The following is a 27,999-nucleotide window of genomic DNA, read 5'->3' as shown; positions in this document are numbered from 1 at the left end:
CTACTATGGGAGTCAATGGGGTCCAACAACTGTTTGGTTAAAAGCCTTCGTCCAAATATATTTCTCTGTGTTCAACCAAACAAATAAAGTTATACAGGTTTGGAACAACTCAAGAGTGAGTCATTAATGACAGAATCTTTCATTTTGGGTGAAGTATCCCTATAAGAGGAACATTTTTTTCGCCTAAATTTAAAATCTAAATTGCAAAATTCTAAAAAGTGTAAAATAATAATTCAAATAATAAGATTTATATTTCCCAATACGGTGTGTGTGTGTGTGTCAGGTGTATCTTTGTCAGTCTGACTGATGGAGGTTTTTGTACGAGACTTTATCACTGTGTGAACACATAGTCACCCACACAATCATTGTCTTCATCTACTGAGCAGTGAAAACTCACACAGTAATAATGTCCTGCATCTTCAGCCTGAACTCCACTGATGCTCAGAGTGAAATCTGTACCACCAGATGTTCCATCTCCACTGAATCGATCTGGAGTGTCACCATAACGACTATCTACTGCAGTAATGAGGAGTTTAGGAGCTTCTCCAGGTTTCTGCTGATACCAAGATAAACCCAAGCTATATATTCCAGGATTAGTTGTACACTTTATATTTACATTTTGACCCTCAGAAACAGGTTCAGCTTTACTCTGAGTTACAGTAACTCCTCTGGATTCTGTTGAGAAGAAAACAGATTGACTTAAAAATTACATTAAAAGTAACAAATAATGACTCAACAAATAAACATTAAAGATTAAATTCTGTTACCTTGAATAAAAACAGCAAGAATTCACATGAAGGTGATGATGAAGAGATTCATTTTGTGTGTTTGTTGTGTGTTTTGTGTTGTAAAGTGAGAAACTCAGAGACAGTTAAACACACTGAAGCACTGAAGCATGAGCTGATCATGCAAAACACTCCACGTCATTTACAGAAAACTCCTACTAACATGAAATAAACATCTCAGACATGATGATCGAGACTCTTAGATGGTTTAGGAGGTGATCAGGAGTCTTTTAACATATTGAAACTGCTGTAAACTTGTTTAAAGGGATACTTCACCCAAAAATGAAAATTCTGTCATCATTTACTCACCTTCGAGTTGTTCCAAATCTGTAGAAATTATTTATTTGTTCAGATTCTGATGAATAAAGAGAAAGATATTTGGAAGAATGCTTATAACCAAACAGACCTTGTCCCCCATTGACTCCCATGTAGGAAAAATTACTTTTATTTTTTTTGTTCCGTTGAAAACGTCTTGGTTACGGATGTAACGTCTTGGTTACGGATGTAACCTCAGTTCCCTGATGGAGGGAACGAGACGTTGTGTCGAACCGACAGATTGGGTTTGACTTGAGAACCTATCATCTTCTGACTAGATTAGAAAAGGCCAATGAAATTGGCAAATTAAATTTGCATGCTGGACTCCGCCCCCAGATATCCGGGTATAAAAGGGAGACGGCATGCTGCATTCATTCACCTTTTGGGCTGAGGGGCCTGAGAGCCTCTCTCGACTGCTGCAGCGGGCGGCACGCATTGTGGCATGAAGGACACAATGTCTCGTTCCCTCCATCAGGGAACAGAGGTTACATCCGTAACCAAGAGGTTCCCTTTCTGTCGGTCTCTCGACATTGTGTCGAACCGACAGATGGGGTTCCTATGGAAAATGCCACGGCGCTGTGCCGCGTCACAATCTCTAGCGAAGCGACGGTGACTGGCCTGAGCGTGTCAGACATGAGCGCTAGGGCAAAATTGTAACCTTCCAGTGGATAGGTAGGGGGTCCCAGAGCTTTTGGAAGGTGGGGAGCCCCTGCCACCGGCCGTCACAGGAAGCCTTGTTTCTTTAACAGCGAGTAGCCGCCCAGTACCGTAAGGGCCACTGGGGAAGCGCTATTTCCTCACTGAGCCAACGCGCTACAGAGACCACTTCCTACCATGGGGAGGAGTTTAGTGAAGACACCAACACGGTCTCGCCGGTAGGGGAGAACTCATGGGAGGAATGTGTGGACTAAAGGAAGTGCTGCAAGGTGGAGGTCCACCTAGGGAAGGTCATGGGTTACCAAGGTGGGAACCAGTCATGAGGATACATCAGACGGAACCACCCTGCTGGGGGGGGGTTGCTACCTCTGGAGCACTAGGTTCGGTTAGAGCTATACGCTAGACAACTCAGCTGAGCCCGGCCTAAGGGGGCAGGGCTGCTCTGCCCAGCCCACCCGCAGGAGGTGCTTAGTGATGGATGGAATGCCTATTCTACCCTAGTGGGGGAATAACGTGAGTCTCTGGGCCCGAATTCTAGGCAATCCGTGGACACGGAAATGCTTGTAGGTCTCCTACCCTCTTGATGGGGGCAAGCGCCACCAGGAGAGCCGTCTTCGTTGTAAGGTGAGAAAGAGCGGCATCCCAAGGGCTCGAAGGGGGGCCTCTGGAGGCCCGCCAGGACCACATCAAGGTCCCAAGAGGGTACGAAGCGCGGATAAGGCGGATTGCAATCAGCCTTCTCACGCCCCTTAGGAATCTACTGACCAGGTTGTGCTGTCCCAGAGACTTACCTGTAGGAAGGACAGCACGTTCCCGATCAAGCAACTCCGCGGGTCTTCTCCTTGAGAAGAGCACCAGGACGAGAAAAGGCGCCACTTAAGACATACAGCCGCCTAGTGGCAGGGGCCCTGGTCTGAGTGATGGTTCAAGCACTGCCGGGGGTAGGACACACAGGATCTCCTCGTCCCATCCAGGAGCCAGACATGGAGGTCCCAGAGGTCTGGTCTCAGATGCCACAACGTGCCCTTCCACTGAGAAAAGCAGGCCCGGCCAGTGTGGCGCAACTAGTAGCACTTGATGCTCCTCTTCCCTGACCTTGCACAAAACCTGTGCAATGTGTCTCACTGGGGGGAAGGCGTACTTCCGCTTATCCCGCGGCCAGCTGTGCGCTAGGGCATCCGTGTCGAGGGGGACCTCGGACAGGGAGTACCATAGCAGGCAATGGGTGGTGTCCAGGGAGGCGAACAGATCTACCTGTGCCTGCCCGAACTGCACCCAAATGAGCTGGACTGCACAGTGGTGGAGTCGCCACTCTCCGCGAGGCGTCGACTGACGAGAGAGCGCGTCGGCTGTTTGGTTCAGGTCGCCCAGATGTGTGTGGCTTGCAGGGACTTCGTCTCCTGATGACTCCACCGGTGGAGGCGTCGGGCGAGTTGTGTTGACTGCCGTGAGCGAATGCCACCCTGGTGATTGATATACGCCACGGCAGTTGTGCTGTCCGACCAGACTAGTACGTGCTTGTCCTGCACGACAGGTTGCCTCTTCAGTGCAAAGTAGCACACTCAACAACTCTAGGCAGTTGATATGCCATCGCAGGTGGGGGCCCGTCCATCGCCCCGACACTGCGTGCCAGTTGCACACGGCACGACACTGCATGCCAGTTGCACACAGTTGCGCATGGCACCCCAACCCTGCACGGAGGCGTCTGTCGTCACCACGACGCGCCTTGCACCTGCCAAGGGGGACCTCCGTCCGCAGAAAGGTCATTGAAGACCAAGGGGTTAGGGTGCGTTGGGAGAGAGGCGTGATGCCATACGCCTGCTGCCGGTGTGCCACGCTCTCCATGGAACGCGACTCTGTAGCCAGTGCTGGAGCGATCTCATGTGCATCAACCCGAGGGGAATGACCCCCGCAGAGGACGCCATGTCCCAGGAGCCTCTGAAATAGTTTCAGGGGGACCGCTGACTGCCGCTTTAAAAGGTTCAAGCAGTTCAGCACTGACTGTGCACGCTCGGTAGTCCGTCGCGTTGTCTTAGAGACAGAGTCGAGTTCCATACCGAGAAAAAATATGCTCTGCACAGGGGAGATCTTGCAGCTTGGCCCGCGGCAGTGTAAGCCTTCGACACCAGGGATGCCGAAAACTTACACGCCTTGGATGGGAGTCTAGGTCGACATCTCCAGATGGCCGCTGTCTGCAGACACAGGTGCACCTCGACTGCACCCTCGACCTGGGGCACATCAACGTAGCCTCTAGCTGCCCCACCATCGAGGGAAGTAAGAGCGACGGAACTAGTTTGATGTGTACGCACCGAGAAGGGGCGTTCCAGGTCTTACTGAGTTCCTCATGCACTTCCGGGAAATACGGCACCGGGGGCGGGCGCGGCTTGGAGCCGCGCACAGACCCGAGGTACCAGGTATCCAGACGCGAGTGCTGGGGGAGAGGCAGTGCGGTGCACTGCAGCTCAATGCTCATGGCGGCCCGGGAAAACATGGCTGACATTTCGACGTCCGCTTCTTCCTGGGCTCGACCTCCCGAGGGAGGGAGTTCCGAGGAATCTACGGGGTCGGATGCCAGTAAGTCACCCTCTGATGCTGCAAGGGACATCTCATCATCATCACGCACTGTTTCCGAATACGTGGCTAAGGAACGAGACAGGGTGGAACCATCTCTTGGGGAACGGTCAGACGAGCGAGATGGGGTGCGAACGTGCGGGCAGGACGCAGTGCGGGCAGGACGTATCCACGAAGGCTGCCTCAGCGTGCTGGAGACCCAAGCACTTGAGGCAGACATCTATGGGATCAGAATTGTTGCAATATCCTGAATAAATAAACTATGATCCGCAAATAAATATAGAGTTTCACAAACATTTTTTAAATCCACATATGCACAAAAAGCGAACCATAAATATATGTTAGACGTTCCACAAAAAGAAATGGAATTCACAAATAAATACAATGAGATTTGCAAATAAAATATATTTACAAATTTATTTCAATGGCATTTATTTGTAGATCACTTTCTGCACATTTGTGGATCGCTTTCTGCACATTCGTGGATAACTTTCTGTGCATTTGTGAATCGCTGCACGCATTTGTGGATCAGTGCACGCATTTGTGGATGGCTCTCTGTGCATTTGTGGATTTTGAAACATTTCTAACGTCAAAACGCGCACACAATCCACAAATAGGTGGACTCCGCCCACTATCTACGCAAGCCAATCGGGTAACTTCCGCTTTCGTTGTCCAATAGGGCACGTTCTAACTTCAGCCAATCACGTTTTGTTCTGCACTAAGATTCAGGGAGCTAACATGGCGGCTAGTGGCGGTCTAAAATGCGTGATATACTAAGAAATGTGAATGGCCTCTTCTTTATACTACTCAGTAATGATTGTTTGTGTTTATATGCATTGTCCGTATGTTAGTAACAAACGACTGAAATGTTTATGACTTGATAACAGCGTGCACGGACTGGGGTGGACAATCCCGGTGACTGGGGACTGATTTGGTCTGCTGCAAGCCAGCCGTTTTATTGTCTTTATGTACCAAAGTGATAAATTCCGATTTTGGCATTCGATAAAATATAATCTGTTTCCCCGTTATACTGCATGTTAGCTGCAGCTAGTTCACGCCGCACACTCAGCGTGGTGTGGAGTTTCAAGGTGCGCAGCGTTTGCATTGCATACTACCAGTATAACGATGGCAGAATTAACGTGGGGGAGATCATCAGCACTGTGAATTTCTATGTCATTCATAATTCAAAATAAAACGTAATTTAATCAGTCATCTCTGCTTATCCCAATCCTGAATCATCTCTGCTGCTGTGGTTAAACAGTTCTGTATACTGTCTTAACTCTTGCCACAACAAAGGATGCCGATCCTTTGACTATGATCTTGTGCACACAATATATTCTCAAATTCACACAGCAACCCCAAAAGTAAACGATGTAGGCCTAGTAAAATTTGTGTTTTCGAACCTTACCATAGTAAATATTGGTATACAACTGCAGCTAATCAATTTACTGTAGTTAATAAAAAGGGTTGTGGCAGTGCTCTTATATAGCGTGTTATACGATATACGTCTCCATTTTTCCTGGTGCTAAATAAATCAATATTGTTGGGTTATAATTATGTATATATTGCTGCCTTTTAAATGACACATAGGACATCTTTAAAATACTGTTTATCTCATTTATTTATTGGCAAATAAAAAACAACGGGGGCAATAAGAACGCAAGGGAGGCAACACAACTTTTCTCTTCGATGAAAAAAGTATGAAGCAAAATATGAAATTGCCAAATAAAAATGAATTGAAGCTAATTGTACAAATTAATGGGTTCTCCATACAAATGCACAAAAGGCACTGGATATTACATGGCATTTCAGTAAAGCCCTTTTCATACAGAGATCCCGGAAAATATGCGGAAGATGTGTCCCGGGATGACGGGATCGGTTGATTTTGGTTCACATTGCCAGTGATTTTCTGGAACCTGTGCGTGCGTTCACACACATCCTAAAGACATGTGACGTGTAATGTACTGTAATGTAGTTGGGAACGTAGCGCTGCCACAGTGAAGGAATTTTCCTTGCAGTGATATTGGCTTTTTTATAGTTCAATAGCGCGGTTATATTATAACCGCATTCCTTCTATATTTAGTGCCAAATAGGCCTAAAAAAGCTCCTAAATGGGGTTAGCATATATTGTTGGTTTTTAAATGATAAAGATATAAATTTAAAACAAAATAAGTACTTTTTATGTAGTCTATTTATTGGTAAATGCAGAACACTGAAGAATGAGACGCAAGAACGAAGGTATAGCCCAAACAGCTGAAGTTAAATATAAGAAAATATGAACATATGAAAACAAAAGCAAATTGTTTGGGCTTGTTGGTGCAAATTTACAGAACCTCAATAAAAATGATAACAGAACAATGCGCAGTTTTAATAAAAAATGTGTCAGTAGCCTGTTTTTACTAGGCTACTTTAACTGCAATACAAAAGGCAATTATTTTGTTTTACATGTTTTTGTTTAGAAAAAACAAGCATGCTCAGGTAGGGTCAAATCAGTCTGTTAATAAAAAATCGCTCCTCCACGTCGTGTACATCAAGAGACGTACAAGACTTGTTTTGAAGGTTGCTAAGCGATCTAGTTTATTAAAGTTCTCTACCATTGTAACTTTGTGTTGATCGATGAAGTCATTTAAAACTTGCTGCATTTAGAGGCGACATATTCTCTCTCAATTTCAGTTTACATGCTCGGGACACATACAAACACTCGAGACCTCCGAAGACTACAGTGGATATTTCGGACTGTTGAGCGAATCACTGGTACTACCCTTCCACTGCAAGAACTGTACTCATCCAGAGTGAGCGAGTAAAGGGGCTTGCAAAATCTCTCTGGACCCCTCACACCCAGCACACTTTCTCTTTGAACTGCTGCCGTCTGGTCGGTGCTACAGAGCACTGAGCCCCAAAACAGCCAAATAAAGTTTCTTCCCTCAGGTCATCTACCCCATGAACAGCTGAACAGTTATGTTCTCCACACTGTTCAATAAATATGTCCAATACTAAAGTACTCACTTATACTCATATTTATTTATTATACATATGTTACTGATTTAATATATCATACAGCTATCCCATTCCCTTACACAACTTGTATAAAGCACCTTATAACTTGTATATATGTAGCACATGCATACAATATAGCATCCGCTGCTCTTTTGACATATCTTGTTTTTTTTCATATGTGTGTTGTCTATTACATATTTATTTTTTTATATTTTGTTACCTGTGTCTCGTCACTTGTCACTTTCAACTGTATGTGCACTGGCAGCTTCTGTCACTATAAGACAAATTCCGGTAACGCTTTAGATTACGGCCCGCAATGTACCGCATAATTAAACAGGATTTACAGCGTAAGTAATTGTAACAATAATGTACCTCTACAGTACATATCTGTAGATAAAGCGGAACAATATGTAAAATTTGGGGAATAAAGGGGTAAGAGTTGGGAAAATTAAAAAAATATTTATGAGGGAACTGCATGCCATATTAACTCAAAATATCAACATTGATTTTGTACGTTACACATTAAAACTCATTAAAATAACTCATAATAACTCATAATTAAAAGAAATGATTTGTGACCAACAATCCTAAAATCAATCAAATAAAAATTAATCCTAAAGTCAAAACTCAAAAGTCACATTTACAGTTGACAGACTGCGTGCTTCATTCTTGCTGTCACATAATTTCCCCTTATTTCGTGTTTGCTATAATAATGAAATAAGAACCTCGTACTTAATTAATATCCAAAGTAGCTTATTTATGGGTACATTGCGATTACAAAAATGTAGTGTGTGTTCACGCTAAGACTGATGTATAGCAAACTGCAGGTCATGCATACCATGTAATATTAAAATAGTTACCCCTTAGTTTTAAAATACTTAAAGTATAAAGGGTTTTTTTTAATTTTCTGACTTCTTCCCCAAACTTTGCATATTGTTCCCCTTTACCTACAGATATGTACTGTAGACGTACATTATTGTTACAATTAGTTACACTGTAAATTCTGTTTAACTATGCAGTACGTTGCGGGCCGTAATCTAAAGCGTTACCCAAATTCCTCGTGCGTAGCGCACATTTGGGCAATAAAGCTCCTTCTAATTCTGATGTATGTTCTTTGCGTTATTATGGGAAACTTTATATGAGCTGTTCATATGATAGTAAATGTATTATACTACTACAGTATTTCTGTGTGGGGAATTGTGGACAGAATTGTCCCACATGGTCATCTTGCAATATAGCCTACTTACGCTGCTACCACTATAAAGACAACGCTTACTATTGTTAATGTTATGGGTAGTGTTTCTTACAGTGATCATTTTTGTAATGGCAAAGAGTTAGACAGTAGCCTACACAGAACAGTTTAGCCACAGCAGCAGAGATCATTCAGGAATGGGATAAGCAGAGATGACTGATTAAATTACGTTTTATTTTGAATTATGAATGACATAGAAATTCACAGTGCTGATGATTTCCCCCACGTTAATTCTGCCATCGTTATACTGGTAGTAGCCTACACCTACAGCTGCTGTGCGCATTGCAATGCAAATGCTGCGCACCTTGAAACTCCACGCCACGCTGAGTGTGCGGCGCGAACTAGCTGCTTACCCATGCAGTATCGGGGAAACAGATTATATTTTATCGAATGCCATAATCGGAATTTATCACTTTGGTACATAAAGACAATAAAACGGCTGGCTTGCAGCAGACCAAATCAGTCCCCAGTCACCGGGATTGTCCACCCCAGTCCGTGCACGCTGTTATCAAGTCATAAACATTTCAGTCGTTTGTTATTAACATACGGACAATGCATAGAAACACAAGCAATCATTACTGAGTAGTATAAAGAAGAGGCCATTCACATTTCTTAGTATATCACGCATTTTAGACCGCCACTAGCCGCCATGTTATCTCCCTGAATCTTAGTGCAGAACAAAACGTGATTGGCTGAAGTTAGAACGTGCCCTATTGGACAACGAAAGCGGAAGTTACCCGATTGGCTTGCGTAGATAGTGGGCGGAGTCCACCTATTTGTGGATTGTGTGCGCGTTTTGACGTTAGAAATGTTTCAAAATCCACAAATGCACAGAGAGCCATCCACAAATGCGTGCACTGATCCACAAATGCGTGCAGCGATTCACAAATGCACAGAAAGCGATCCACGAATGTGCAGAAAGCGATCCACAAATGTGCAGAAAGTGATCTACAAATAAATGCCATTGAAATAAATTTGTAAATATATTTTATTTGCAAATCTCATTGTATTTATTTGTGAATTCCATTTCTTTTTGTGGAACGTCTAACATATATTTATGGTTCGCTTTTTGTGCATATGTGGATTTAAAAAATGTTTGTGAAACTCTCTATATTTATTTGCGGATCATAGTTTATTTATTCAGAATATTGCAACAATTCTGATCCCATAGACATCGTGTCTGTCCCCCTCCTCGATGAGTGTGTTGCACCCACGAGAACAGCGGGACATGGTTACCTTGCAACCTTGCACTGGTTACCTATAAAGCATCGCGTTAACTTTAAAATCTTGCTTATTACCTATAAAGCCCTACATGGTTTAGCTCCTCAGTACTTGAGTGAACTCCTCTTGTATTACAGTCCTTCACTTACATTACGCTCTCAGGCGTCCTGTCAGTTGGTAATACCTAGAATTTCAAAATCAAGTGCAGGTGGTAGACCTTTTCCTATCTAGCGCCTAAACTTTGGAATAGTCTTCCCTGCACTGTCCGGGAGGCAGACACACTCTGTCAGTTTAAATCTAGACTAAAGATGCATCTTTTTAATCTTGTATACACTAGACTTCCATAATATAAATCTTCTGAGGGTTTAGGCTGCATTAGTTAGATCAACCGGAACCAAAAACACAACTGATGTTCTTGTTGCATCAAAGAGTGCAGAACAGTACTCTACTCTCAGCCAGTCTTGTCTCATTGTTCCAAGGTTACCACAGCGAGCAGGATGCAGTTCATGGCCTGACCTGATGGTAGAGTGGAGACCTGACAAGAGCTGAGATGATATTGCATACTGTTTTGCATCTGCCTGGCCGGGGGGGCTGCTTTAGAATTAGAATTTTAAAGTTTTACTTAATTAATATTGCATATAGGAATTCATAGTCTGTTATATTTGACCTGTGCTTCTCTCTCCTTTATCTTAAATGTGTGCTCTCACTGTGCGTGTGTGTGTGTGTGTGCGTGTGCGTGTGCGTGCGTGCATGCGTGCGTGCGTGTCTTTGTGTGTGCGCGTACTTGTCTGTGTACGTGTGTGTGTGTGTGCGTGCGCATCCGTGTGTGTGTTTCTGTGTGTATGTGTGTTTGTACGTGTACATATTGTGTGTGTGGAGTGTTTTGTATGTGGGTATGTCTGTCTTCTTTGTTTTCACCTTTTTCTTGTTTTTGCAGGTACAACTTTAATTGTTTTGCTTATAGTCAATATGTCTTATGTACAGCGGCTTTGTAACGATGAAAATTGTAAAAAGCGCTATATAAATAAAGTTGAGTTGAGAGTTGAGTTGAGACATGCCGCGCTGGAGAAATTAGCTCTTTTAGAGAAAATCTCGAACACTTCTGGAACTGCCGACACGCCCAGGGGAAGTCGCTGCAGGAAGGGACAGCCCGCTGCACCACGTCGTAAGATTCCAGCAGATTCAGAAGATCAGCATAGATCACTGTAGAGATCATAAGATCGAAGGCACCGCAGAACAAAAGGTGAATGAATGCAGCACGCAGTCCCTTTTATACCCGGATATCCGGGGCGGAGTCCGGCATGCAAATTTAATTCGCCAATTTCATTGGCCTTTTCAAAATAGTCAGAAGATGATTGGTTCTCAAGTCAAACCCCATCTGTCGGTTCGACACAACGTCGAGAGACCGACAGAAAGGGAACAAAAGAAGATATTTTGAAGAATGTAGGACTGCAAACAGTTCTGGGGCAATTTTGACTACCGTTGTCATTTTTCCTACTATGGGAGTCAATGAGGGGCAAAATCTGTCTGGTTATAAGCATTCTTCCAAATATCTTTCTCTGTGTTCATCAGAACAAAGACATTTATACAGATTTGGAACAACTCGAAGCTGAGTAAATGATGACAGAATGTTTGGGTTAAGTATCCCTTTAATTAGACAAACAGTCTACAACAACTGTCACACAAACATTGAGCTTCATCATGTAACTTCACACCAGGGGCGTAGCACAGAATCTCAGGCGCTGTGCAAAGGCAATGTGTGGGGCCCCTCCACGTTATCTAGCAAATATATATAAGTAAATTGTTATTTCCCTTTCTGTCGGTCTCTCGACGTTGTGTCGAGCCGACAGATGGGGTTCGTCCCTGAGAACCAATCGCTTCCGACTTCTTAGAAAAGGCCAATGAAATTGGCGAATGAAATTTGCATGCCGGACTCCGCCCCCGGATATCCGGGTATAAAAGGGAGACGGCGTGCATCATTCATTCACCTTTTGTTCTTCGGAGCCTTCGCTCGTGATCAACAGACTTCGCTACAAGATAGCAACTACAAGACTGCCGGCTCTACAACGTGATGCAGCGGACTGTCCCTTCTTGCGGCGACTTCCCCTGGGCGTCTCAGTGGTTCCAGAAGTGTTCGAGTTTTTTCTCTAAAAGAGCAAATTTCTCCAGCGTGGCTTGTCCGGCTGTTCTCGTGGGTGCAACACACTCATCGAGGAGGGGGACGGACATGAATTCTGCTTCCAGTACGCTGGGGCAGACCTTGTGGATACGTCCTGCCCGCACTGCGGGCGGTTGACAATTCAGACGTTGCGTCACGGGTGGCTGTGTTCCCACGGGGCTCAGCCACCACCTCGTCTGCTTCCCGTTCCGTGACGGCAGGACTACGGCCCTGCCGCCCGCTACGGCGAGCAGCGAGGGTGATATGAGGATTACTGTGAGTGCTAATCCGTCAGCCACCGGCTCGCGGACCGTTCGCACCTCGCCTTGCTCATCTGACCGTTCCCCATGAGACGGTCCCACTGTCTCGTTCCTCAACCACGTATTCGGAAACGGTGTGTGATGATGAGAGGTCTGTTGCGGCATCGGAAGGTGACTTACTGGCATCTGACGCCGACGATTCCTCGGAGCTCCCTCCCTCGGGGGGTCGAGCCCAGGATGAAGCGGACGTCGAAATGTCAGCCATGCTTTCCCGGGCCGCCGGAATTGGGTTGCAGTGCACCGCACTGCCTCTCCCAATGCTCGCGGCTGGATACATGGTACCTCGGGTTTGAGAGCGGCTCCAAGCCGTACTCGCCCCCAGTGCCGTGTTTCCCCGGAAGTGCATGAGGAACTTAGTACGACTTGGAACGCCCCCTTCGGCGCGTGCACGTCAACTAGTTCCATCACCCTTTCTTCCCTCGATGGTGGGTCAGTTAGAGGATACGTCGATGTCCCCCTGGGGCTCGACCTAGACTCCCATCCAAAGCACGTAGGCATTTCGGCATCCAAGATGTCGAGAGCTTACTCTGCTGCGGGCCAAGCTGTCCCCTCTCTCCACGCTATGGCCATCCTGCAGGTCCATCAGGCCAAGGCGTTGAGAGAGCTCCACGAGGGTAAGACCGACCCAGCGCTTATGCAGGAACTCGGCGCCGTCACCGACCTCGCTCTACGGGCGACTAACGTGACCGTGCGGGCCCTGGGTCGGGCGATGTCCACACATGTGGTCCAGGAGAGACACCTCTGGCTGAACCTTGCACAGATGGGTAATGCGAGAAAGTCCGCTTTCTCGACGCACCCATCTCGCAAGGGGGGGCTGTTTGGTGATACTGCCGAGCCACAGTTCTCGACAGTAAAGGGGCAGACAAAGGATATCAAGCATATCCTCCCCCGCCGCGACTCGGCCGCCCTCTGGCCATCGAGATCCCGTGCACCCTCTGCTTCCCAGCAGCCCTGGTCCTCTTCGACACTCCGGCTCCGGTGCCCCCACTCAGGCGGCCCCCCGGAAGACGTTGAAGAGGAGACCACCACCCCATCAGCAGCTGCGGCGGAAGCCATAGCGGCCCTCATTGGAAGACCCCAGGGAGATCGAGAACACCTTTTGGGCCCGACCCCAGCCATTCCATTGGTCGATCCGGGACGGTTCCTGCCCCGTCCCAACAACCCACTTCTAAAGGTTCTTCTCTCTCTCTGGGTGTTTATCACAGCCGCTCTCACCCTCTACACGACGGTGTTAGGAAACTCGACGTTGCGTCATGGCGAGACCCAGTGTCGAGTATATTCAGCAGCCTAAGCACTCTCAATCGACGGTGCGTTCTGCTACATCATCGTCTGGATATTATCACAGCTGCTCTCACCCTCTACACGACGGTGTTCGGCAACTCGACGTTGCGGCGAGACCCAATGTCGAGGATAATCATTAGCCTAAGCACTCTCAATCGACGGTGCGTTGTGCAACATCATCGCCAGGCAGGTCAAAACTGCAGAGCCGATCTCCTCTCCGGGGGCCCCCCACGGTGAGGGATCTGCACTGCCAGCCATCGAACCACCCCCCAGGAGGTCGATGAAGCAGAACGTACCCCTAGCCTACCTGTCTCGGTCCCTGGGAGCCTGACAAGAGCTTCCCAAACCGTCACGGTGACTACGGGATACGATCCGTCTCGGCTACGCAGTCACTCCCCAGATGCCCGCCCAAATTTCGTGGCATCCTCTCAACGTCAGTCAGAGGCAAGGATGCTCCCGTGCTTCGGGACGAGGTCGCCACCCCTCTGGAGAGGAAGCGATCGTGCTCGTCCCTCTAGCCGAGATGTTCAACGGGTTTTACAGCCCGTACTTCATCGTCCCCAAAAAGGGGGTTGCTAGATCTGCGTACCTTGAACAGGCATCTACTCAAGCTTCCGTTCAGGATGCTCACGCAGAAGCGCATCCTGGCATCTATCAGATGTCAAGATTGGTTCATGGCAATCGACCTGAAGGACGCTTACTTTCATGTCTCGATTCTCCCTCGTCATCGCCCGTTCCTAAGGTTCGCTTTCGAGGGCCGGGCATATTAGTACAGAGTCCTCCCTTTCGGTCTGTCCCTGTCCCCACGAGTCTTCACGAAAATCGTGGAAGCCGCCCTCACTCCCCCCAGGGAGAGAGGTGTGCGGGTACTAAACTATCTCGACGACTGGCTCATTTGACACACTCGCGAGATCTGTTATGTACACACAGGGACCTAGTGCTTCGGCACCTAGATCGATTGGGACTACAGGTCAACTGAGAAAAGAGCAAGCTCTCTCCTGTGCAGAGCAACCTCTTTCTTGGTATGGAACTCAACTCTGTCACCATGACAGCGCAGCTGACCACAGAACGCGCCCAGTCGGTGTTGAACTGCCTGGAACATTTCAAGCAGTCAGCGGTTCCCCTGAAACAATTTCAGAGGCTCCTGGGACACAAGGCATCCTCGGCAGCGGTGATACCCCTCGTGTTGATGCACATGAGATCACCTCCAACTCTGGCTACAGAGTCGAGTTCCCTGGAGAGCGTGGCACACCGGCAGCAGGTGGATGGTGATTACGCCTCTCTGCCGACACACCCTAACCCCTTGGTCTTCCATGACCTTCCTTCGAACAGGGGTCCCCCTGGGGCAGGTTACGAGGCATGTCGTGGTGACGACGGATGCCTCCCTGCAGGGTTGGGGTGCAGTGTGCAACGGGCACGCAGTGTCTGGGCTTTGGACGGGCCCCCGCCTGCGCTGGCATATCAATTGCCTAGAGTTGTGGACCGTGCTACTCGCACTGAAGAGGCTACATCCTCTCGTGCAGGGCAAGCACGTGCTGGTCCGGGTGGACAGCACTACTGCAGTAGCGTATATCAATCACCAGGGTGGCGTTCGCTCACTGCAGTTAACACGACTCGCCCGACGCCTCCTCCTGTGGAGTCAGCAGGTGACCCGCTCCCTGCGTGCCACGTATATCCCAGGCGACCTGAACCAGACAGCCTATGCGCTCTCTCTTCAGTCGACACCTCGCGGAGAGTGGCGACTCCACCCCCGCGCAGTCCAGCTCATTTGGGTGCAGTTCGGGCAGGCCCAGGTAGACCTGCTCGCCTCCCTCGAAACCACCCATTGCCCGCTTTGGTACTCGCTGACCGAGGGACCCCTCGGCACGGATGCCCTAGGGCACAGCTGGCCGTGGAACAAGCGGAAGTACGCCTTCCCCCCAGTGAGCCTCATTGCACAGACCCTGTGCAAGGTCAGGGAAGAGGAGCATCAAGTGTACTAGTTGCGCCATACTGGCTCAACCAGACTTGGTTCTCGGAGCTAATGCTCTTGACGACAGCTCCCCACTGGCCGATTCCCCTGACGAAGGACCTGCTTTCCCAGGGGAAGGGCACGTTATGGCATCCCAGGCCAGACCTCTGGAACCCCCATGTCTGGCCCCTGGACGGGACGAGGAGATCCTGAGTGGCCTACCCCCTGCGGCGGTTAAGACCACTACTCAGGCTAGTGCCCTGGCCACTAGGCGACTATACGCCTATAAGTGGTGCCTCTTCTCATCCTGGTGCTCTTCTCGAAGAGAAGACCCGCGGACTTGCTCGATCGGGAACGTGCTTTCCTTCCAGAGACTCGAGAGTAATCTCTGCCCTTCCACACTGAACGTGTATGTAGCCGCTATTGCCGCTCATCACGACCCAGTTGCTGGTAGTCTCTAGGACAGCACAACCTGATCATTTGGTTCCTAAGGGGCGCGGGAAGGCTACCACCTCACCCACACTCCGTACCCTCTTACGACCTTGATGCAGTCCTGGAGCCCCTCGGAGATGCCGCTCTTTCTCACCTCACGATGAAGACGGCTCTCGGGAGGGCGCTCAAGAGGGTAGCGGACCTACAAGCATTCTCCGCGTCCACAGATTGCCTAGAACTCGGGCCCGGTCATTCTCACGCTATCTTGAGACCCCGGCTCGGCTACGTGCCCAAAGTTCCCACCACTCCCCCGAGACATCAGGTGGTGAACTTACAAGCGCTCCCCACCGGGGAGGAAGACCCAACCCCATCCGTGTTGTGTCCAGTACGCACATTGCGCATCTGCTTGGACCGCACGCAGAGCCGCAGGAGCTCTGAGCAGCTCTTTGTCTGTTTTGGAGATCAGCAGGGAGGGCTGTCTCAAACAGAGATTGGCGCACTGGATCATGGATGCCGTCACTACGGCGTACCTGTCCTAAGATCGCCTGCGCCCACTGGGTGAGAGCTCTCTCCACACGGAGTATAGCCTACTCGTGGGCTCTGGCTCGAGGGCCTCTCTGGCAGACATCTGCAGAGCTGCGGGTTGGGCTACACCATCACCTTCGCGAGGTCCTACAACCTCCGCGTAAGACCGGTATCAGCTCGAGTCTTGCAGGGCATCAGGCAAGACCGGCAGCCGGTAGGGTGTACACCTATGACAGTACCTCCCCCCCCTTTCTTCTAGGGGGGTCGGCGTACTAAACTAGCCTCCCTTCTTCCCCCACTGGGTGAAGAACAGGCACTCCATCCATCACTAAGCAAGCACCTCCTGCGGGCGGGCTGGGCAGAGCAGCCCTGCCCCTTAGGCCGGGTACCAACTGAGTTATCCACAACATAGCTCTAACCGGACCTAGTGCTACCAGACGTTGCAACCCCCCAGCAGGGCGGTTCCGTCTGATGTATCCTCATGCTGGTTCCCATCTTGGTAACCCATGACCTTCCCTAGGTGGACCTCCACCTCGCGGTTAACTCCTTCAGTCCGCACATTCTTCCCATGAGCTCTCCCCTAACGGTGAGACCATGTTGGTATCTCCACTAAACTCCTCCCTGCGGTAGGAAGTGGTCTCTGTAGCGCATCCCCCACTTGAGGAAGTAGCGCTTACCCAGTGGCCTTACGGTACCGGGCGGCTTCTCGCTGTTAGAGAAACAAGGCCGCCGCCTGTGAGGCCGAAGGCAGGGGCCTTCCCACCTTTCAAGAAAGCTCTGGGACCCCCTACCTACCCACTGGTAGGTTACAATTTCGCGGTAGCTTCACTAGAGATTGTGACAGGGCACAGTGTTGTGGCGTTTTCCATAGGAACCCCATCTGTCGGCTCGACACAACGTCGAGAGACCGACAGAAAGGGAACGTCTTGGTTACGGATGTAACCTCAGTTCCCTGATGGAGGGAACGAGACGTTGTGTCCTTCTTGCCACAACACGTGCTGTCCACTGCAGCAGTCGTGAGAGGTCTCAGGCTCCTCAGAACTAAGGTGAATGAAGAGGCACGCCGTCTCCCTTTTATACCCGGATATCCGGGGGCGGAGTCCGGCATGCAAATTTCATTCGCCAATTTCATTGGCCTTTTCTAAGAAGTCGGAAGCGATTGGTTCTCAGGGACGAACCCCATCTGTCGGCTCGACGTCTCGTTCCCTCCATCAGGGAACTGAGGTTACATCCGTAACCAAGACGATTTATTTATAATACAGCACAGAATCTCATTTCTGTATGAATTGTGATATACTTAAATATTAATAGATCACCTCAGTCCCCCCTTAAACATGAATTGACAGTTGAACTATATCTAATTTGAATTGTGTTTCATTAATAACACATTTAACTATTGAACAGTAAAATAAATAATGTATTTAATGTTACCCACAGTCATGTGTGTAGTGTAAGAATAGGCTAGTACTGCATAAATGGTGTAATAATGCCACTTCATGACTGTAACTGAGACTGACAATTAATATTTCTTAAAAAGTTTAATGCCAAGTCGAGAATGTCAAGAAAAAATGGCTCCCCCTTATCAATTTTTATTAAAAATAAACATATTTTTATTACTTACATATTTATTGACATTTTTAACTTTCAATTAAAGTAATAACATGCCAATGTTTATATATTATTAGAATATGTCAAGAGAACTGCCTTAACGTCATACATATCCAAAGTTGACCTCAATATGCAGATAAAAACAAAAAGCGTGAGATATTTGTCTCTTCATGCGCTCCGTAGTCCGGTGTACATTGTTTTCAAGTGATTGTTTTAAAGGGCCGCTAATCCAGGTGTTTTCTGCAATGTAAAAATAGTCAGTGATATCCCCAGAATGTGTCTGTAAAGTTTCATCTTAAAATACACCACATATCTTTCATTACAATATGTTGAACATGGTCATTTGTGGCTGCAATGGAAACACTCGGTTTTTGTGTGTGTCTCTTTAAATGCAAATTAGCTTCCGCTCCCCTCCCCGTATGCAAAATAGGAGGTAGAGCGCTTATACATGTGCTTTGGATGACATCAAGACAAGCAATATGGCGGAAAGCACAATTACGTCTGTAAAGCCCTGTCCAACCAAAACCATACACTAACTGCAATAAAAATCACCTTAATGCCTTGTTCATGAATACGAATTAAATGGAAAAGACAAAAACATAGATAGAACAACATATTCTGACCACTTGCTGTATGAAATGAAGGCCATTGATGATTAATCATGTGCATGCATATTACTAACAGACTTAACACGGATATAGGCATAAACATGCATTCAGAGTACTTGTATCCCAGATAGCACAATCCATCTGGTTTACGTCTATTTGACGTCTGCATTTACATCTGCAAGACATCTTAAATACATAGTTTGCTCATCTGCAATACGTCTCGGAGACGTTTGAACGTCTGTAATACGTCTGCTAAAGATCTGGAGATCTGCTGTTTAAAAACATCTGCTAAACATCTTAGAAAGAGCTGTTTTACATCCATTCTATATCATAAACATCTTACAGACATCTTCTAGATGTCTATATGACATCTGACAGCAGACATCTCCGAGACGTATTGCAGATGAGCAAACGATGTATTGTAGATGTCTTGCAGATGTAAATGCAGACGTCAAATAGACGTAAACCAGATGTATGTGTGCTATCAGGGATATGACAGTCACGTATGTAAAGATCAGCAACCAGGTGTTATTACATTGTGAGTAGCAATTTCTGCGTAACCTCATTGTCTTACAAATGCGAACTCTGTTTCTATCCGCTCTTAGTATTGTTGCACTTAGGACATACGAGAAAACACTGAACTCACGAGAAAGACACTGCTATAACTTTCTTTCGTTGTAATGAATAAGCTTTACAGAAATTATGTCAGTCACAAGTCTTCTGAACCGATGGGTGCGATGCGTTTTACAACTAATGTTACGACATAACACCTGTCTTTGGACCAATGCAAAGTCTCAGGTTTAGCCGCGAACATGTAAACAACAGCCGCTAACACGCTAAACACATTATTTAAGAAAGGCGATTTAAAAACGATGTGTAAAACTTACTTCTTCCAGAGATGAAGCTTGATCGCGAACAGCCGGTACTGATCCATTTTTGGATCAAAATACACGCGGATCCATTTTTGGCTGTTGCATGTGTGCTGTGCTCTGTGAGGCATTAACCGAGACGTCTGCAGAAGCTTCTCAAAATTAGCGTAGAACAGAGAAGTTGCACAGACTGCATAGGCGCACAATTGTAAAATAAAAATAATCATAATTTCAGGAACTTCAAGGCCCCGCACATGCCAAGGCCCTATGTACTCATGCACCCTTTTCCCCCCACTAGTGACACCCCTGCTTCACACCAGCAGCTAAAGCTTTCGCGATTTCTTAATGATTTTTGGATCTTTTTCTCTTATATTATTAACATAAATGAAATGCCACATTCAGGAATAATAATGAACTGTTAGTGTGTTTGCATTACATGTGAAAAGAAATCATCGCTGTGAATAAAACAGCACAGATAAGCAGTGTTGGGTAAGTTACTCTGAAAAAGCAATTAATTGCTATTTACTAATTACACATTCGATAATGTAGTTAGATTACTGTACAAGTTACTCTCTTCAAAAAGTATTTAATTACTTATTACTAATTACTTTCTATATCCTACATCAACCTTGATGAGTTAAGTGATTCAAGGCTAGACATGAAACGGCTCTTTTAATTCATTCAAATAAATAATATAAAACTACATAAAGTATTATTATTAATTACAAATGTGAGAATTATACATTAAAGCACGGATTTTGAAGTTAGACTTTGAATTTTGATGTCAATTCCTCTTCTGCACACACACATATTACACAAAGTATTTACTTTAATTACATGAGAAGTAATTGTAATTAAATTACAGAAAAAATAAGAGTAATCCCTTACTTTACTTTTTCAAGGGAATAATTTTAAATTACAGTAACTAATTACTTAGTAACTAGTTACACCCAACACTGCAGATAAGAGACTGAGTTCTTAAATGTTAACAGTATAATGATGAGATTCATGAGATGAACTCAAACATAACATCTGCACCTGTGGAGGCACATGTGACAGCAGTTTGTGATGAGAAGCATCAGGTCAGATGTGAAGATCATCAGGTTTCACTCTGAGAGTGTCTGTCTGACTGACTGATGGAGGTTTTTGTACGACTCTTTATCACTGTGTGAACACAAGGCTACCACTGATGTCATGAAAACTCATACAGTAATAATGTCCTGCATCTTCAGCCTGAACTCCACTGATGCTCAGAATGAAATCTGTGTTTGATCCACTGGATCCCAAACTGTCCATTCGGTTCAGGTGAAATATTACAGAATCCTAACATGTTTAGGTTGGATGCATGTTAAATAAATGTTTGTTTTTGTAAAAAGATTGAATTGAGTTTAATTCAAGTGTTAGTGATCAGTTTAGACACTTGTTTAGATTTCAATAGTCTTTAAATATTGTATTTTGATATGCGAAGTATACATAAATATTGATCTGTAAATGATTCTGTAACGAGCAAGGCGGGACGAGAGCCGTGAGGGAACGATCCTGGTCCCGCATCTCTCACGGAGGAGATCGGAAGCATAAAAGGACGAGCGACAGGAGGTTACGATGAGAGAGGACCAGGCCTGGACATTGTGTTTTATTTATGTTTGTGTGGCCGGCAGTCGACCGTGAGGTAGCTGCCGGCCCTTTATTTTCGTTTTGTATTGTTTGTTTATTTTATTAAAAGTTGTTGAATGTTCGCCGGTTCCCGCCTCCTTCCTTCCCTACTTTGAACTGTGTTACAGATTCATAACTCATTATGTAAGATTTAAGTGATGGAAGCTGACAGAAGTGAATTTTCCACACTTTTTAAAATTATTCTTTTTTTAATAAGCTTTTGTTGAAGTATGAATTGTCAGCGTGTCACTTGGGGTCAGTATAAACTCATCAATGCTAGATAAAACAGTGGAGACAGAGCTGAGAGGATCAGGGTCACACCCATCCAGATGCAAATGTGATTTTCACATGTACTGCTTGTTTGGTTTAATGCTGTGAACCAGAACAGTTTCACTTCTACTCGATGAAAATGGTATGAAGTTTCAAAAGATTTCCAGAGATTTTTCTCTGAACTGACAGCAGCAGGATTGGTTTTATCTTCTTTCTTTATGAGGAATTATAATCACACAAAGAGTCAGATATACAAATATAAACCCCTCATTGTTTCTCTTTGAAATCTGAAGTGTGTATGAAATCATTCAACAGAAACATCTCAAAGCGATACACAATATCTGACCAGAATGAACCTACGTGTAGATTTCTTGAATTATTGAGATGAACAGTTTCTTTTCAAAAGTCATCAGATAACCACAAAGTGTCTAATAAAAATACTGATGTGCGTTTAGGATCACTCTTATGTAGCATATTTGTTGTGTGTATGTATTATGAATGTATGTGTGTGAGTTGTGTCAGTCTGACTGATGGAGGTTTTTGTACGACTCTTTATCACTGTGTCAACACATTGCTACCACTGATGCTGTGAAAACTCTGACAGTAATAATGTCCTGCATCTTCACTCTTGACTCCACTGATGCTCAGAGTGAAATCTGTGTTTGATCCACTGCCACTGAATCTAGATGGAGTATTTGTGTGTAACTCATTTGCTTTTATAATCAGGAGTTTAGGAGCTTCTCCAGGTTTCTGCTGATACCAGGACAGAGGCTGATAACCCCAACCCTGATAGACTTCAGGACTGGTTTTACAGGTGATGGTAACTGTGTCTCCTGGATGAACAGATTTCACTGCAGGTGTTTGAATGACTGTCACGTCACCTCTGGATTCTACATAAAGACGAAGAATATTAGTGAGGTGATTTCATTTTATTCTAGAGTCAATGATATTTAACACAGAGGATCAGTAAAGCAGAATAAGTGTAAGGTTCATTTGTTCTCACCTCTGAAACAGAAGACAGATAACATCCAGATGAAGACGCTGATGAAGGTCATGTTGAGTTTAGATGAATAATGAAGTTCTTAATCATTCCAGTTAAAACTCCCAAGAGTTATAAAAACTCCCCGATTACTGAAGCGTGTGCTTCTAATGCAAAGTTTCTTCATGTAAATGATCAGATCTGCTCGGCTAAATTAAGCAGTCTGTAGTCTTCAAATTATTCACTATAATGTTTCAGCCTTGATTGAAATGTTTTAATGTGAAAACGATTTATTTGTCTGAAGTTTTTCTGGTCATGTAATGATAGTTAGGAGAGAAATGATAGTGGGAATGAAAACATGTGCAATCTTTATTTCATTTGGATGAGAACATAAAATATTTGAATGAAATACATTTCTGTGACTTTCGATTTGAATATTATTGTGTGTTAAATATTGTCGCTGTCTGACTAAAATCTTGTGTTCTTCATGATTATTTTTTCATCATTAATATTGCTCACCCTATATGTTTGTCTGTGGGTTTTGCAAATGTTTAATCAATAAAAGCAGATGTCAACTTTTCAACACAGTGTTAAAGTCTTTAAAATTAAAGATTTTTGTGAATACAATGTTTTAGTCTGACAGCGATGATGTTGATCACTGATGTGATGTGTGTGTGTCAGTGTCAGTCTGACTGATGGAGGTTTTTGTACGACTCTTTATCACTGTGTGAACACATAGCTATCACTGATGTCATGAACACTCATACAGTAATAATGTCCTGCATCTTCACTCTTGACTCCACTGATGCTCAGAGTGAAATCTGTACCACCCTGTGCTCCATTTCCACTGAATCGATCTGGAGTGTTATCATAATGATCATTTACTCCAGTAATGAGGAGTTTAGGAGCTTCTCCAGGTTTCTGCTGATACCAAGATAAACCCCAGCTATATATTCCAGGATTAGTTGTACACTTTATATTTACATTTTGACCCTCAGAAACAGGTTCATCTTTACTCTGAGTTACAGTAACTCCTCTGGATTCTGTTGAGAAGAAAATTATGTTTACTCAAGTTTAAAAGAGTCAAAGACTTTCAACAGAACAAACTTTCACTTCTGTTACCTGGAATAAAAACTCCCAGAATCCAAATGAAGATGGTGAAGGAATTCATTTGTTTGTTTGTGTGTTTTGTAGGATGAAAACACAACTCTGTTACAGTAAAGTGTTTGAGACAGACAGTTATAAACACTCTGAGCACTGAAGCGCGTGCTGATCATGCAAAGTGTCTCTCTGTGGAAACACAACACACACCAGACATCACAACAAAGAGATTTTGAATTACTTTAATAACTTTTATAAGAACATTATACAGTCTGGATTAGTGTGAGAGAATATTTAAGATATTTGGATATCAGGAGTTTTTATGATGTCTGGATTTTGTGTTCAACATGTAGAAGTTCAGAATGTTTCAACACTCAACATTCAGTAAATGGGTTTTAAGTTTTTGTGTCTTTAAATGAACTTTTATTGTGCTACACATGTTTACAGTTCTTTAGAAGTCTGTAAATGTCATGTCTATATTGTATAAATATCTGGTGTGATATGATGTGTGTTGTTGTAGAGTGACAGTGAAGCGTTCAGAGGTTTTCGTCCAGCTGCTCTATTAGTTTCTATCACTGTGGTGGACGTTCGGAGGCGGCACCAGACTGGATGTTTGCAGTGAGTACAAAATCATATTAAAACTTTCTTACTGTTGATTTTCAACATTTAATTACATGTAGCATTCAATTTATATTCTTCACTTTAAAAGTGATGTGTTGAGAAATGGCTGGAATACACTTTTGCTCAGATTTTTGCCCAGATTTTCAGTCTGGAGTTTTGCGCCAGTCTGCAGATTTGATCATGTATTGTTTTCTATGCAAACGTTCAAAAAGTCTGCAAGTGTATAATGTCTAGTTCAGATTCTAAAAGTCTTGTAGTGTATTCCAGCCTTAAGTCATGTTAACAGATTGTTCCATCACTTCAACTTATCAAAATAATTTACCCAATATTAACTTCATTTTAGAGAAATTCAACTAGATTAGGTTTGAGTCAGCCTATGAAGCCGATTTGATTTAACTGAAAAATAACATTTAAAAACGAACTTGTTGAATTTTGTTACAGTGTATTTATGTATTCAGTCATGGAGCATTAAATGTTTGACAGCTTTTGTTGCTTGCCAGTGCTTATAAGAATCAAATTGAAGAGATCAAATCAACACCTCGGGATAGGATATGAATAATTGGCAAACATGTATAAAAGGTCGAAATAAAATGAATATTTGTTATAATTTCTCAAGAGGAAGATGAAACATGTTAGGCTATATTTTGAGGGAAAGGGTCATTATTTCCAGGTATATGGAGAATAAATTTAAAGCAAAGATCAAAACACATTGTTGACTCGTGTTTAGGATATTAAGACATCTTTGAAATAACGCGTTCTTGTGGAAGACGATAACAAACCTTTCGCTCATCTGGGTATCATTGAGCCACACACTCTTCAAATAGGAGACGGAGACATCTTGTTGTGAACAATACCCCGAATCAATTCAGCACTTTATTTACACTAAACATTAAACTCAATGGATAACTAAAACGATGTTTCAGCAAAGCATTGACACATCGCTAAGAAAAACAAATTCTCAGATTTATAAATTGCCATTGTTGTTGTTTGACATCTTGTTCTTTGACTCATTATACGGACATCCAGACTACGCTTTTGTGCGATACATGTGGGCATTCGATGTGTTTCACACTTGACACTAAAATGGCAACTCCTAACCACGAGACGAAACGGCGTTAAAAAGCGCATATCGCAGCTTGACAGGGACACACAAGCAGTGATTAAATTTGGCACAGAAACTCTCTTACCAACCCATATATGATCCTCTATAAGGGACTAAAATTAAACAGACCGGTCATTCAAACACCACTGAGAATGCAGTATGTTTATAATAGTAATATTGTTTTTATTTCTGTTGAATATGACCGTGAAACACTTCATCTGTGAACTCTGACCCGTGTTCTCTGCATCTACAGATCCAGTTAAACCAACAGTGAGTGTTCTGCTGGTGTCCAGGGAAGAGATTTCCAGTAAGCAGACAGCAACACTGATGTGTGTGGTCAGCAAGGGCTTCCCTTCAGACTGGAGCTTGAGCTGGAAGGTGGATGGGAACAGCAGGTCTCAGGAGAACAGCGCTGGACTCCTGCAGAAGGACGGTCTGTACAGCTGGAGCAGCAGTCTGACTCTCTCTGAACACGACTGGATCAAGAGCGTCTCAGTGAGCTGTGAGGCCACACGAGGAGACCAGACAGTCACTGGACAAGTGAAGAGAGATCAGTGTTCTCCATAGATCCTCTGTCTTCTGCTCTCTTCTTCTCATTCATGTCTCACAACAGTTGCTTTCTATTCATATGTGCTTCATTCATTCACTGATGAGTTTCTTTTGCTAAAATTCAATAAAAGAGATATAAAACTTTATTTTGTTGGTTTCTTTTATCTCGTTTAATTTGGAAAATGTGTGGATTCTGAAAAACGAGGATTCGTATAAGATGAAGTGTGTTCTTTGTCTCCCACTCACCAAGGAAATATCTGCCTATCTTGACTCTTAACAATTTTGAAATCAGCTTCTGCTGAAGTTAAACCAGAGATTTTACAACCTTGAGTAGCATGTTGCATATTAGAATAGACATGTCTTGTAGTTTGATAAAACTGCAAGAGTTAAATACAATTAAATACAATCAGTTCTAAAGCATGTGTTGGGTCATTTGTGCTTCACGGTTTCAATTCTATAAAAATAAACGTCAGTCAATGACGCATGAACACACCTGCAGATAAACTGACACGAGACCAAACCGGCAGTAACCTCCTACATACAGTATGATAGTCTGTAATGAATGAAAATAATTTAAAAATAGAAATAAGAACAGATATACAGTGAAAGAGAACAAATCAAATGTATAGAATATGTTGTGAGTGTGTTGTGTGTTATTGTGTTGATTGTATTAGGGGAACATCAAACATCTGCTCTGTTGTGAGAGGAACAGAATCTCTCACCCTGATGATGCAAATCTGAGTTTCAGTTTCACTGTTTCTCACTTTATTCTCTCATCTGAGACGCTTCAGTTTGACTGATGGATGAGACGTGAGCTTTCTTCATATTCATCACTTCACAATCACTCTTATCTCAGCACTCAGATTCATTTATTGAATGTTTATGAAAGATCAAAATAAAAAAAGTTTTTTATTCTACTCTTATCGTATCAGCTAAAGCTTATTTAGTGTTGAGAAAGATGCCTAAAAATGCACATATTGACATTTAGTAACTGTTTTACATCCGACAAAAAACTCAGTGGATGTTCTTTAAAATCTTCTGAAGTCATGAGCAGCTGTGTGTGATTCTGTCTGTTTGTTTCTCAAACACATTTATCATCAAGTTTAGAATGAGTGAGGTAATGACAGAATTAATATTTTTAAGTGAATGAATGCTTTCAAATGAAAAGCAAGAAATCTCCAAAATTCTGTGTACTGCCCGACATTCATTGAAAAAAACAATCATTGAAAGCCTAAATAATCTAAATCTATTATAATATAATAATTTAAATTTGGACAAACACAATTTATTAATAAGATAAATCTTCCTCACTGATGTGTGTGTGTGTCAGTGTGTGTCTGACTGATGGAGGTTTTTGTACGACTCTTTATCACTGTGTGAACACATAGCTACCACTGATGCGGTGTCTACTCATACAGTAATAATGTCCTGCATCTTCAGTCTTGACTCCACTGATGCTCAGAGTGAAATCTGTACCACCATGTGCTCCATTTCCCCTGAATCGATCTGGAGTGTCACCATAACGACTATCTACTCCAGTAATGAGGAGTTTAGGAGCTTCTCCAGGTTTCTGCTGATACCAAGATAAACCCCAGCCATCTATTCCAGGATTAGTTGTACACTTTATATTTACATTTTGACCCTCAGAAACAGGTTCAGCTTTACTCTGAGTTACAGTAACTCCTCTGGATTCTGTTGAGAAGAAAACAGATTGACTTAAAAAATAACATTAAACGTTACGTCAAATAATTACTCAACAAATAAACATTAAAGATTAAATTCGGTTACCTTGAATAAAAACAGCAAGAATCCACATGAAGGTGATGATGAAGAGATTCATTTTGTGTGTTTGTTGTGTGTTTTGTGTTGTAAAGTGAGAAACTCAGAGACAGTTAAACACACTGAAGCGCTGAAGCATGAGCTGATCATGCAAAACACTCCACGTCATTTACAGAAAACTCCTACGCAACTTATCCAGACGGTGATGAGGAGACTTCACTCTTTAAAAAATATGGATCTTAATTTATTCTTTAAAATAGAAGCAAACTGCCAACTTTCATTTGTAAATAAAGAATCAGTCTTCATGAGTTTCTTCACCACACCTGCATTTGTATTAAACTCACTGAATCAATGATGATTCTGACATCTTCTGCCGTCTCACAGAGCTTTACTTT

The 27,999-nt window shown here is 44.1% G+C and overlaps 4 gene segments (V, D, J or C); 1 reads left to right on the top strand and 3 right to left on the bottom strand.

Moving 5' to 3' along the window:
• Positions 1 to 175: 175 nt before the first annotated feature.
• Positions 176 to 23,630, bottom strand: LOC130546731 (Ig kappa chain V-I region S107A-like). The segment is given in 2 exon segments: positions 176 to 675; positions 23,575 to 23,630. Coding segments are annotated over 2 exon segments (393 nt in total).
• Positions 22,016 to 22,544, bottom strand: LOC130546733 (Ig kappa chain V region K29-213-like). The segment is given in 2 exon segments: positions 22,016 to 22,363; positions 22,477 to 22,544. Coding segments are annotated over 2 exon segments (387 nt in total).
• Positions 23,631 to 24,023: 393 nt separating the features above from the next.
• Positions 24,024 to 25,969, top strand: LOC130547440 (Ig lambda chain C region-like). The segment is given in 3 exon segments: positions 24,024 to 24,047; positions 24,120 to 24,171; positions 25,530 to 25,969. Coding segments are annotated over 3 exon segments (390 nt in total).
• Positions 25,970 to 26,704: 735 nt separating this feature from the next.
• Positions 26,705 to 27,692, bottom strand: LOC130546739 (Ig kappa chain V region 4135-like). The segment is given in 2 exon segments: positions 26,705 to 27,517; positions 27,614 to 27,692. Coding segments are annotated over 2 exon segments (375 nt in total).
• Between the last annotated feature and the right edge of the window lie 307 nt (positions 27,693 to 27,999).

The sequence above is a fragment of the Triplophysa rosa genome, linkage group LG23, assembly GCF_024868665.1.
Source record: "Triplophysa rosa linkage group LG23, Trosa_1v2, whole genome shotgun sequence".
NCBI classification, from domain to species: Eukaryota; Metazoa; Chordata; class Actinopteri; order Cypriniformes; family Nemacheilidae; genus Triplophysa; species Triplophysa rosa.
The sequence above is the reverse complement of the archived record's forward strand: the minus strand, read 5'-3'. Positions and strand labels throughout refer to the sequence as shown.